The 13,300-nt window shown below is 45.2% G+C and overlaps 1 protein-coding gene across 4 annotated transcripts in view; it reads right to left on the reverse strand.

Annotated features, from left to right (window-relative positions):
• Positions 1 to 230: 230 nt before the first annotated feature.
• The window catches only part of CIPC (CLOCK-interacting pacemaker), an 18,708-nt gene continuing 5,638 nt past the window's right edge, over positions 231 to 13,300 (reverse strand). For all 4 annotated transcript variants that reach the window (XM_005860174.2, XM_014534723.1, XM_014534721.1 and 1 more), the window contains 3 exons: positions 11,378 to 11,563; positions 7,867 to 8,036; positions 231 to 3,687 (listed from right to left, as the gene is read on the reverse strand). In XM_005860174.2, coding sequence (XP_005860236.1) covers positions 2,797 to 3,687; positions 7,867 to 8,036; positions 11,378 to 11,513 — 1,197 coding nt within the window. In that variant the 5' untranslated portion in view covers positions 11,514 to 11,563 and the 3' untranslated portion in view covers positions 231 to 2,796. The remainder of the gene's footprint in view (positions 3,688 to 7,866; positions 8,037 to 11,377; positions 11,564 to 13,300) is intronic.

The raw sequence follows: 13,300 nt of genomic DNA on the forward strand, positions 1-13,300 counted from the left end.
ACCTACCCAATATAAACGTCCAAGACTCTAGGGAACACTGGGCCATTCATTTGCCTCAAGATTGCTTGCACACCGGTCAAAGTCCGAACAATAAATCTCTGCAAGTTCAGTATCTAATCCCAAACTGCCCAAATGACATGAGTACATATGTTCAAAACTTAAATCAATTCAAGTATTTATTCTAGGATTCACTTAGTATTTTTAAGCAGTTATAAAGCAAAAAGTCCAAATAATTTTCAAGTATGTGTCTTTTATTTTAATCTGACATTTCACAGTCAGTTTCTACAAAACTTCATACTTCTTCAAAAGAATTCACATTTGGTAAAGAAATCTCTACCCTAAAGAACTCATAACTGGAAAAACACTTCGATATATTCATGAGTTACCTTCTGCTGAAGGAATCAATAAAGTCAGACAATACTATAATCAATAAACAGTAATGAGAGCAATAAATTACAATGTCATTAAACTCCATTCCCATAACCAATTCAACCAGCAGCTTTTTCTATTTTTTTTTTTTTAATATTGCCAACAAAATCTGCCAGAAGGACTGATTTGAGCTAAGAATGGCTTCACATGTTCAGAAAACAGTAGCTCCGCCACGGGACATCATACCAGATCACATCAGCCTGTGCAACCAACGGAGGTCTTTCTGGTCAACTCCAAGGTTCCTCCATTTGCTGAAATGGCCCCTGGCCCCAATGTCTGCTAGCTTCAATGGACTCTCCTTCCCTACGTGGCTTCGCCTACCCCAAGCTCCACTAGACAACAAGCACCCAAGCTAAGAGCTTAGAGACTTCCAGCACTAAGTCATAAGGCCAGACAAGAGCTGTGAGGATCAACCATGGCTTTCATCATCTTTCACTGTGACAGAAGGGAATGCAAACCTTAATCTGGGAAGAAGATTCCAAGAGGCTTAGAGCTCCAGAAGGTTTTCGGATGGAATAAATTTGGTTCTCAGCAATTGTGTTCAGATTTTGACACTCAGTAAGACTCATGGCTAGCGCCAGGCTGTTCCGAACGCACCTGTCTCTGTAGCTCTGCCGCCAAATGCATTCTGCCAAAAAGGAAGCTTCCTGGCATGGTGCGCAGAGCAGAGCTGCTGTGGTACCGCAGACTTGGGGAGGCAGAGGGGGGAGGCCCAGACAAAATACTCGAAGGAGCTGGGTCTGCTTAAAGACACACTGGCTCTGACACTCTTTCAGAAAGCAAACGGCAGGTAATAATTCTGCGTTAATCAGGAGTCTAGAGATTTTACCAAGTTATTTATTTCTACTAGTAAATCGGCCTTACCTAACTCATGCCCGTTTGAGAATAAAGTGGAGGCGATCCAAAGCCTTGTAATTTTTAAACTACGTTAGAGTTACCACTACCTAGCAGATATGAGCTTTAGCTTCTTTCTGGCCTTGGTAAAACTTCAATAACATTTTCCTGTGTAAAAGTTGGTCATCCAGTTGTTATTTAGGTTTTCAAGAGGATAAAATTTTTAAATGAGGCTTTACTGTTAGAATCCAGCTTACCTTGACGATGAAGCTGAAAGCATGTGTGTCTGTAAATTCCCATCAAAGCCTCCACTCCCAGGTGAACCTCACATATGCAACACCACACCTCTGGGCTTGCTGCCAATACCCAACGCATGGCAGAAACACAGAAGGCGCTGCTCCTGCTCGCACCAGGTCACGGTGCGTCACACGAAAGCTTTGGAGGCGAAACTGGTAAGAAGCCAACTTTGTGGGCTTATATTTCATATAATTTTATGAAAATTATTAGGATGATTTTAATCCCAAATCTATCGAGCTTAATAATCACATCTTTCCTCTTTTAGTAAAACAAAAGAAGAAAAAGTGGCAGCAGAGGGTTAATTTACACCACTCACTCACTCTCAGGCACCATGAAGCTATCTTTAAGATTTTCACACATAAAACAGGTTGTATTGTTTCAAAAGTAGAAAGAAAAAAAGCACAAATTACTGGAATCTTCCAGCTCCTGACCAAGAGATACTGACCATGTGTTTCTTCAGACTCTAACTCAGAAAAGCAATTCATCGACTGTAACTCCAGATGGTACTGCATCCGTTCCATACTTTAAAAAGCTGAAGTTATTTTGCCTACCAGTTTAAGTGAAGAGAAACCTGGTTTGTGATGAAAGTGTCAGAGTTAAATGGTACCACCCTTTTCCCTTGACTTTCAAGTTTAAGAAAACAAAGCTTTAAGTCATTAAGTGTTTGCTCCCTAGGCCCATCCTGTGCCCAAAGCATTTTAGGTTTTGGCCAAATGGCATGATGCCTTAAGGAATGCAACCACACCTCCTCTTATTTTTCTCTACGATATTCAAGGGAAGATCTGGGAAGGGATCCTTGTCACCTACTCCCTGGCTTGACAGGTGTCATTCAGTACGCTCATCCATGTCACTGCACCTCTGATCAGTTAGCGAGTGGGACAGTGGGAGGTGATCAGGGTTAGTGACTGGGACGGTGGGAGGTGACCGCTAGAGCTCCACACACTCCTCTCTTCTGCTTTGCCCCGTGACCCACCTAAGCACCTGCAGGCTAAGGAAAAGGGACTCAAGGACACCCCGAATCTGAGGTCCTCAGTGGAACAGAGACATATGTAAACTGGGCACAGACCACAGGTTAAGACAGCAGCCAGGGATTGGCATGAGGCTTCATAAGTGAACTGTTGAACAGTTTAAGAGTAGAAGGAAAAGACCTTACATAAGCTTTGGAAAACAGGAGTAAGATAACAGCAAGAGAGTTAAAAAGAACCACTCAAGTAACAGGAAAGTCTGCCTTCTGTGCTATATGTCTGGGTGATCAGAGAATGCTTCTAGGTCACCGCCAGCATGACTAGCCCCCAGTGTTAGCGATGCCTGCAGCCTGGCCCAAGCCTGAGGAGCCCTGCTCTTGGCGGCCTCTATAAACAGCTGGGTCTGCTCCTTTAGCTGGTCTAGCTCCACCTGTGTTGCCTGGTTCTGACGAATCAGCTCCTTGGTTTTCAAAGTGATCTCCAGCAAGCCGGACTTGTGCAGGACTACCAGGGTGTTCTGAAAGCGCCTGTGTTTGCTGGGCAGCTGCTCTGAGAAGAGATCTGGGCTGCGGCAGAGGTGCTCTGCGGCCCACAAAGGTGAGCTATAATTAGCTGACAGTGGTGACAGGGGGGAGGTGCTCTCTACCCCATGCAGAGTGCTGTCTGATGCGCAGACAGGACTGGCGGGGGACGCAAAGGTCAAGCTGGGAGCTTTAGCCACATGGCTGCTGGACACGGGCTGAAGAGTCTGTGGACTTCCGCCTGCCACGAGGGAGGGCACACCCTGCAGAGCTGAGTCCTCCACCAGCTTGGCACTGGGGGGTGCTGCAATTGGGGGACTGGATGACACAGCACCTGTCTTGGTGGGCTCACTGGCGGGCAGGCTCAGCCCAGGTCTCTCAGTACACATTTTCTTCTGCGTTCCACGATCTTTCTCTTTTGGGCTGAGGGAGAGGCCCCTTTTGCCTGGGTGTGGGGCTATTTTGGTGTAAGAATTCAGAATGGGCAAGTAGTTCCTGGAGTCGGACCTTTTCTCGCCAGCATGACATGGGCTGACAGGCGATGGCACAGGCGGGTGAAGGAACAGGAGCTGTGGCTGTGCCGAGATCACTTCGAAGGAGGGCTGGACGGTCCATGACTGGAGCTGGGATGAGCTGCTGCCCTGAAAGCAGATGAAAACAGCACACTCCTTGTTACCTGCTTCTGCTAAGGGGCAAAGCAGAGATTTATAACAATTTCACGTACAGAGCTTCCCTCACAAAACAGGTAGCCCTTTCTGAAGAGCGTGATTGGAAAAGTGGCTTAAAAATCCATTTGGGCCTGCCATTATAATTTTTTTTTTTTAATCCTCACCTGAGGATATTTTTCCATTGATTTTAGAGAGAGTGGAAGAAAGAGGGAAAGACAGAGGGAAACATCAATGTGAGAGAAACACATCAATTGGTTGCCTCCTGCACACGCTCTGACCAGGGCCCGAGCTGGAGAGGAGCCTGCAACCGAGGTACATGCCCTTGACCCGAATCAAACCTGGGACCCTCCGGTCCACAGGATGATGCACTATCCAATGAGCCAAACCGGGTAGGGCTATAATTTCTCCCTTTCTTTCTTTTTTTACACTTTTCCTAAGGCAAAACTGAAGGAAATACCTATTTTTATTCAAGTGCTACCACTCAGGAAGAGAAACTGTAGGTAGATGACGTAATGACATAGTTAAGGTCACAATTGAGGCAATAAAAACATGGGTAATACAATTGCTTGGCATGGTTAAAATGTGCTCATTTCAAGACTACAAATGTGACTTTACACAAGAGTCTGTCTTCATTTAGTTACATCTGGACCCTCTTTTACCTGAACACAACTTTTGATTAAAGTCACATATTGTCAGGAGTCCATGGGCCCCCTTTTTAAGGCAGTGACACCCAACAATCATAAAACCACTCAAGATAATAACAGTTATCAGATATTGGTGCTTACTACAAGCTAGCACTGTGTGTGATGTTTTACATGGATTGTTTCCATAACAACCCTGTGAGGTAGTGATCATTTCCCTTCACAAATAGAAAACTGAGGTGTAGAAAGTTGAAATAACTTGCTTTAAGTCAACAAGATACTAAGTGACAGAGCTGGCTCTAAAACCCACCCTAACCATTCTGCTACATTGCCTTTGTTATATTACTCCTCAGTTATGCATTTTCATTTTTAATTAAAGTACTGATTCAGATGGAAAGCTAATAAAGAAGGGCATGGCTATCTTTTTCCAATATTTAAAAGCCAGTCCAGTTCCAACCTGGTCCCAAAGATATGAGCTGGTGGGGTAGTCACTGCTGAAGAGAGCTATCTCCCACACATGCCCACCACACCTTTGAGCTTCCTCGATGTGTGGCTAGAACAGCCGTGGGCAAACTACGGCCCGCGGGCCGGATCCGGCCCGTTTGAAATGAATAAAACTAAAAAAAAAAAAAGACCGTACCCTTTTATGTAATGATGTTTACTTTGAATTTATATTAGTTCACACAAACCCTCCATCGATGCTTTTGTTCCGGCCCTCCGGTCCAGTTTAAGAACCCATTGTGGCCCTCGAGTCAAAAAGTTTGCCCACCCCGGGCTAGAACGTTAGGCCAGTTATAGTTCATCTCCTATGCAAAAGTTGGGATCACCTGGAGAGTCCATTCTGAAGCCCTCTTGGTATTCAGATATATGCTGGATGTACTACGTAAGCAAGCAATGCTAGGCCTAGCACCACACTTCCCTGTCAGAGCAGATCCAAAAGCAGGGGTCTTTCGAAGCAGACATCAGCCTAGTCCAGCTCAGTCAGAAGGAAAACATCAGGCTATTCCCCTTGTCACTCATGCCCTAAGGGTGGACCTACTATGAGGCAAACGGATCCAGAAAATTTCTAATTCACTGCTTTCCTAAGCTGATTTCACTGGATTCTTCCTAATGCTGCTATGCCCATTGCTGTAGTAGATACTTAGCTTACTGGTTCTAATTATTAGATTTTACAATATATTATTTACGTTGAAAAAATCTGAGGGAATACGGGACAAGATTTTAGACTTGGCTACAATCTCAGGGTCATTTTCCACGAAGCCTTCACATTGAAGATGAGGAAACTGAAGCCCAGGTGATTAAGTAATTGTGTGCAAGATCACACAGTCGAGTGGCAGAACTGGAATCAGACCTTCAAAAGAAAAGTATCTAAAACCAAGACATTAGCCCAGCTGGTGTGGCTCAGTGGTTGAGCGTCGACCCATGAACCAGGTCATGGTTTGATTTCATCAAGGCACATGCCTGGGTTGTGGGCTCGATCCCCAGTGGGGGGTGTGCAGGAGGCAGCTGATCAATGATTCTCTCTCATCACTGATGTTTCTATCCCTCTCTCCCTCTCTCTGAAATAATAAAAAATATCTATATATATAAAAGCCTAAGCAACCGGCCAACCAGCTGGTAGCTATGGCATGCACTGACCACCAGGGGGCAGACACTCAACACAGGAGCGGAAACCACCAGCATGGAAACATGGAACAGACTGATGAATCTCAGAGGGAAGGGGGATGGGGGGAGGGCAGGAAGAGATTATCCAAAGATCTTATATGCATACTAGAGGCCCAGTGCATGGATTCGTGCAACTGTGGGGTCCCTCGGCCTGGCCTATGTCTTCTCGCAATCCAGGACTTCTCAGGGGATGTCAGAGAGCTGGTTTTGGCCCGATCCCCACAGGCCAGGCCAAGGGGCCCCACCGGTGCATGATTCGGGCCTCTAATACAGCGTCACCAACCTTTCGGATCTCACAGACCACCAGTGGTCTTCGGACCACGGGTTGGCGACTGCTGCTCCAATGGTTTCCTGAAACCAGTGGTCACCAACCTTTCGGACCTCACAGACTACGGGTTGGCGACCACTGCTGTAGTATATATATATAAAATAAAATAAAACCAAGACATTACACAAAATACACATATTTTTAAAAGTATATCACTATTTTAATGTTGGAATGTGCTGGATTCTAACGTGTGAAAATACAAGACGAAACTCCTAGACGACTCCATCAGGTCCGCCCGCCCCAAGCCTCCCATCTGCTGATGGAGCCAGCAGCCTCCCGGCAGGCCTTTGTCCTGGAGAATGTGGCTCTGCTGGAAAAGCCTACCCACTCCTCAACTGTGGGCTGTTCTCCGCCCTGGGGAGCTGCCAGCCTGCCTACAACAAAGAGGCATATAAACACAGACACACAGGAAGGACTGACAAACAGGGAGCCAGAGAGGAAGGCGGGGACAGAAAGAGCCAGGAGAAAGGAAGCCCTGAGAAGCATCACAGCACTGATGGGGTCTGGACAAGCTCATCTGGGCTCCATTACGTGTCTTTATTCTCTCTCTTCGTTTCAATAAGCAGAGCTGTTTTTCCTGCTGAGGTGATTTGTCATGCAAAAATTTCCAAATTCTTTGTCCAAACTCACCAGGTTGCCTTGTTGAAAATCCGTTTGTGTTCCTCGGAAATAACTAGGTAATAGTTGAGACATAAGGTTTCATGTCAGGCTACAGCCGTGTATGTTCTTCTACCTGAGCTGGAAGGTCAGCAGCATAAAGCCAGTTTCAAATGTCCTAGCTTCCAGCAGCCTCATCAATGGCCCCATGGGAGAGCTGATATATTTTAGAGCAAAGCAGGGTAAGGTTAAGTGTTCTTGAACCCAGTTCATCTGATTAAGTTCTTGGTTCCAAACATGGGGGCTTAGATTTTCATCTAAATCTTTTCTTGCATATCTGGACAATAATCACATATTATGCATAGTTATGTAATCAAGCCCCAACAGGATGTGTTTCAGCTCCACAGCAATGCCGTGCAGACTCTGCTGGGGCAGCCATACCTTAACCAAAGAGCTGCTGTTCCACTAACGGCACGTCCTTGGCTGATTACTAAGAAAAGGCTCAGAATGTGACAGGAGAAACATGGAAATTGCCTCCACTTCTCAAACAAATAAATGCATCCTACATTTCTAATTTCCCAGGGCATTTCAAGTTAAAAAGAGATTCTTTTGTTTATACCCTGAATTCTGTCATCTATTAACTGTACTATGAAAGTTATGACATTTCTGCTTGGTTCTTTTATACATGACTAAAGAATTCCGGTGCTCCTCTGGATAAACTAGGGATACAGAAATAAAATAGTCTTGCTGTCCTGGAGTCCTTTTTAAACACTGTCAGTAGTTGAAAGGAAACATCCTTTCCCCAGGACAGAGTACTCGGCGGCGGCGTGGTTCTAGTGCTCCGCGTCTAAATCCCTCCCGGGCGGAGGGGAGTCTCTGCACACAGGAAGCCCAGGCACTTGAACTTGCACCCCCCCTCACCTGTTTGACCAGCACGTTCTTCATGACGACCATGGGGGACAGAGTGGGGAAGGCACTGCTCGCAGCCTTGGAGTTCAGTCTTGGCCGGTCTTCCCGGCTCCAGCCTAAGGCGCTCAGCATGTCCTCAGACTCCATTTGCTCCGCCGAGCTCAGACATTCCGAACTCCCATCTGGTGGGCAGGAAAACGGACAGTTCACCCAGGCTCTAGGCTAGAGGCTGGTAACCAGGCCTCCTGGGGAGTGGCGGGACTCCTTGAAACTGAATGGAACATTTGTGAGATGGGTTTTTGTGCATTTTTCTGAGGAGAGGGTCTTTAGCTTTCATTGGACTCTCAAAGGCATCCATAATTATCACCTCTGCCCCCAAAGATTAGGAATGACTGCCCGAGGACTCCTTTCTAACTCTTACAGACAAAAGCCTGCATCAATTCAGGTTCCTGTGAAAGTAATCATCACCAGTCTACAGAACTGGGTGGAAGGCTTCAAAGTTAGTTCATTTCATTACTTTCACATTGACGTTTCTATCTCTCTCTTCCTCTTCCTTCCTCTCAGAAATAAAAATATATTGTAAAAAATAATAATAAACACAAAACCTTAAAACTTACATCCATGCGGAAATTGAAAGAGCTTCTTCCTAAGTTTTCTAATTGTAAATTCTGGATAAGTTCATCAAAGCTGAGGTTTAAAATGTGTCTGTCATTGTTGTTCCCTCTACCCAGTTAGACATCTCCTTTGTTGCTGTGTCTACTGGGACCCTGCACATCGGGTGATAGATACTCTCCAAGGCAAAGAAAATAAGAATGCCCTCCGTGAATCCATCACAAAGGACTTATTTAGCTATCTACTGGAGCATCCCCAGAGACTGCTGTAACCCTGCTAGGAGGAGTCTGGGGATACCCTAAATGCTCATCAGGAATCACAGAGTCAACTAGATGAGGCAGGCCTGGAATGAAACTTTAATTTAAATGAGGACAACTGTCAACACTTGCAGTTAAGTCAGAACCACACATGTAGTGCTTGATTTGGGCAAAGATCATCAATGGATGCCAAAGCCACAGGTCAAGAGTTTGTTGGGGAGCAGAATAGTCACACAATCTCAAAATACCATCTCATAAATTGCTTATAATTACAAAGAAAAAAGGGTACTTTTACATTGAAAAAATCTGGTATATGCTACCTTAAGCAAGTGTAAACACCACCTTAACCAAGTGATCAACCAGAGCACCAGCAAGAATAAGACAAACATGAGTCTCCTTATGTGTGCAATGAGAAGGATATAACAGAAAAAGTGCAGTAGGCTGTAAAAAAATGTTATCCTGATTCGAGTAATGGAGAAGCTATCAGAAAAATCCAGAGTGTGGGACATTCTACAGAACAACAGGCCTAACTCATTCAAAGATGTCGATGTCATTAAAGAATAAAAAAGGAAAGGATAGGAAAGATGAGGGAGCTGCTCTAGATTAAATAAAACTAAAAAGACAGGACAACTAAATGAAATGTACAATCGTCAATGGACCCAGGATCTAAAACAAACGGACCAAAGGACACTACTGGTACAATGGGCAAACTCTGACTATGGACTGCAGCTAATTAAAAATCGCAGATTAGCTCCAGCCGGTTTGGCTCAGTGGATAGAGAGCCAGCCTGCGGACTGAAGGGTCCCGGGTTCAGTTCCAATCAAGGGCACCTGCCCATGTTTCGGGCTCAATCCCCAGTAGGGGGCATGCAGGAGGCAGCCAATTGATGCTTCTGTCTCATCATTGATGTTTCTCTCTCTCTCTCCCTCTCCCTTCCTCTCTGAAATCAATAAAAACGTATTTTTTAAAAATCACAGATTACATCATTCACCAAGTGACTGAAATAATAACTCAGGCAGTGATGAAATCACTGGCACCTGGCCCAGATGTGGCTGGAGGCATTCACTGGGGTCACTTTCTGGAGCACAACCAGTTCGATTGGTTTTAACACTGCCTGTGTCTGACCAGCACAACACTTCTTAAAGCACTTCTACAGAATAAGGAAACTATCAGAAACACCATCCAGACTTTGGGACATACTACATAACAACTGCCTGAAGTTGTGGGAAAGAGAGGTACCAAAATGTCAACAGTATTGAGAAAAAATAGGTGGTGGGATGATAGATAATGCTTATATTTTTCTTTCCAAGTTTCTACATTTCTAAGCTTCTACAATGAGCATGTATCACCTTTGTGATATGAAAAACAGATGAAAACAAACATGACCTTAAAAAAAGACAGAGACAGTAAGCCTGCAGTGTTTCCCAAACCTGTCTGATTACACAACTCACCAGACACAAAAAATAACCCCCACATTCCAGGCCCTCCCCCAAGGCCCTCAACATCACAGCGTCCAGGAGCAGGGTCTGGCGAGCAGTGTTTTTAACAAATGCCTCAGATGAGCCTTATGATGAGGCAAGTTTAGGAAACAGTGCTAAGCGACAGAGAAGAAAAACCAAAGGGCTACACGTTGGCCCTCGCTTCCCGACTGTCCTTATTCTAATCCCTCCGTCAGTAGGTGCTCTGTTCTTCTCTGAGCAACAGTCTATTTATAATTTGGCTTCTCACACAGCCTCCCTACGGGGAGGAAATATAATATACCAATCTAAGGATGAGGCAGATCTAGCATTCCTAACAGCTGTATTTCTCAGTGTAAGTTAATAAATCAGGAGCATGGACTGATTAGTCTCTGTGAGGATAACATTAAGTCTTCATCTAGGAGAGGGCTCCATCCCAGGGTGCTAACCCAGCCAGAATCCCCTAGCATCACCTTTCTGCATCCCTGGGCCAAAATGTTGACACTAGAGCTATGGTATGTCAAGCCACTACTCTCAGACCTGGAAATAAAGGTGCCTCAGCACAAAATTGAAAGGTTCACCGGGTATGCAGCTAGCCCTTTCAGGTAAGGTTTGGACAAACTAGTAAGGAAAACTGGTCTCCTTTCTTGTCTCTAATAAATACTCAAGTCCAAATGCGAAATACATGGATATTGGGAGGATGGGTTGTAGAGGAGAAACATTTGTAAACAAAGCAAAATTACTTTCTTAGCAAAAAAGTTACTTTAACAAATTGTATACTCTTTTTGTTTTAATTTGTTACATGGTAACAACATGCAGTATTTTTTCCTGTAATGTAACTATTACTATGAAAAAGGAGCGAAAACAACAGAATTATGAGCCCTTAAATATTTTTTCCAGTAACTACTTGCAACAGTTGTAAGATTTAAAATTGAGTTGAAAAAAGATGTCAAATCCCCTGGACAGCGTGGCTTAATGGTTAAGCATTGACCTATGAGTCAAGAGGTCCGGGTCTGATACCCAGTCAGAGCACATGCCTGGGTTGCAGGCTCGATCCTCAGTGTGGGGCGTGCAGTAGGCAGCCGATCAATGATTCTCTCTCATCATTGATGTTTCTATCTCTCTCTCCCTCTCCCTTCCTCTCTGAAATAAAGGCAAATCATTCATTACAATGTAGAAACAACGAGGTATTTTAACCTGAAAATCCAGAGTCCTTGTCTGACTCGGCCGCTGCCATGCCGAGCTGACGAGCCACTTTTTTCATCTCTGTGCCTTTGCCTAGTTTGGCCGAGAGTCTTCTGGGGCTCTCTCTGGACGGGTTTTTCCTCTCCATGTTTTCTGGGCTGGAAGTGAGTTCACTAGGACTCTTTCATCTGGGTTGCCCTGTGAAAAACAACAATTACATAAGAAGTCACTGCCTAGAGAGCTGAAACAGGTGAGTGAAATGGTGAGTAAAGAGAGGGCAAAGAACACTGGCCTCACCCACTTCCTCTGCATTTTCTCAGAGGTCTCAACTGAAAAGGCTTCCAGTTTACTGAGCAGTAGAAGAGTTTCCACCCAAAAGGAGGTCCACTGTCCTCTCCCTGCCCTCTACATCTATTACAAATTCAAGGCACACACACCACATTCAGTGGCGGCTTTGAAACGGCTAACAAAGGCACATTTGATTAGGTTTCTGGACCGGGTAACTCACCCTGCTCCCCGAGGGAGGAGAGCAGGGGGGATGCCCATCTGGGACAGGGCTTGCTTTCCCAGGTTACATCTGCCATTCCCGACTTGCTGCCACCTCCCATAGTGTGCTTCTCAAGTTAACCTTTCACTGAACAGAGTAAAAACAACTCCTTTTATATGCATGCTACTTTTTGGCTTAAAAAGCACTTTTATGCACAAATAAGATCATATAGAAGAGTGCTTTGCTTCTATAAAAGCCCACAACATTATTGCTGTTAATTTTATCTCACTCGACTCTCACGTCCTCCTCTCTGGCTATCCCATTTTATAGAGGAGGAAGTTGAGGTTCAGATAAGTTACATTCAGTCCTTTAAAAATCTTTATCAAGTGCCCACCATGAACCAGGACTGGGGATACAGGGTGAATGAAACAGACATGGTCTACCTTCCTGGAGCTTACATTCTAGAAGGAGACAGACATTAATCAAGTAAGCACACAATTAATTACTATTTTGATAACAGCTATGAAGGGGAGGGGCTAAGAGTCTGGGGGGACAGGGAGGGGAAGGCTTTCCTGAGGAAGTGACATGCAGCTGGGATCTGGAGGAAGACAGAGTTAATGGGAAGGAGCAGAAGTTGGGAAGTTGGCTGGGGAAGGGGGCCGGTGGGTGTGGAAGTCTGAAAGCCCTAAGGAGAAAGGAGCCTGACACATTCAAAGAGCTGGAAGGCCCAGGGGGCCAGGGCACAGTGCAGGGGGTAGAAGGCCACGTGACATGAGAAGGGTCGGTGTGGGCCAGACAGGCAGTGCCTTGTAAGCGATGTTGTGAAGTCTTTGGGTATTAAGAGCAAAGAGAAGTCACAGAAGGATTTTAACCAGAAAAGTGACAAGATCAGATCTGCATTTTAAAAGCATTTGGATGCTGGAGACTAAATTTAGGGAGAGGCCGGATCGGCATTGAGACCATCTAGATCAGCGGTTCTCAACCTGTGGGTCGCGACCCCTTTGGGGGTCGAACGACTCTTTCACAGGGGTCACCTAAGACCATCGGAAAACACATATATAATGACATATTGTTTTTGTGATTAATCACTATGCTTTAATTATGTTCAATTTGTAACAATGAAAATACATCCTGCATATCAGATATTTACATTACGATTCATAACAGTAGCAAAATTACAGTTATGAAGTAGCAACAAAAATAAGTTTATGGTTGGGGGCTAAGAGTCTGGGGGGACAAGGAGGGGAAGGCTTTCCTGAGGAAGTGACATGTAGCTGGGATCTGGAGGAAGACAGAGTTAGTGGGAAGGAGCAGAAGTTGGGAAGTTGGCTGGGGAAGGGGGCCGGTGGGTGTGGAAGTCTGAAAGCCCTAAGGAGAAAGGAGCCTGACACATTCAAAGAGCTGGAAGGCCCAGGGGGCCAGGGCACAGTGCAGGGGGTAGAAGGCCA

Source organism: Myotis brandtii, unplaced genomic scaffold (assembly GCF_000412655.1).
Source record: "Myotis brandtii unplaced genomic scaffold, ASM41265v1 scaffold132, whole genome shotgun sequence".
NCBI lineage: Eukaryota > Metazoa > Chordata > Mammalia > Chiroptera > Vespertilionidae > Myotis > Myotis brandtii.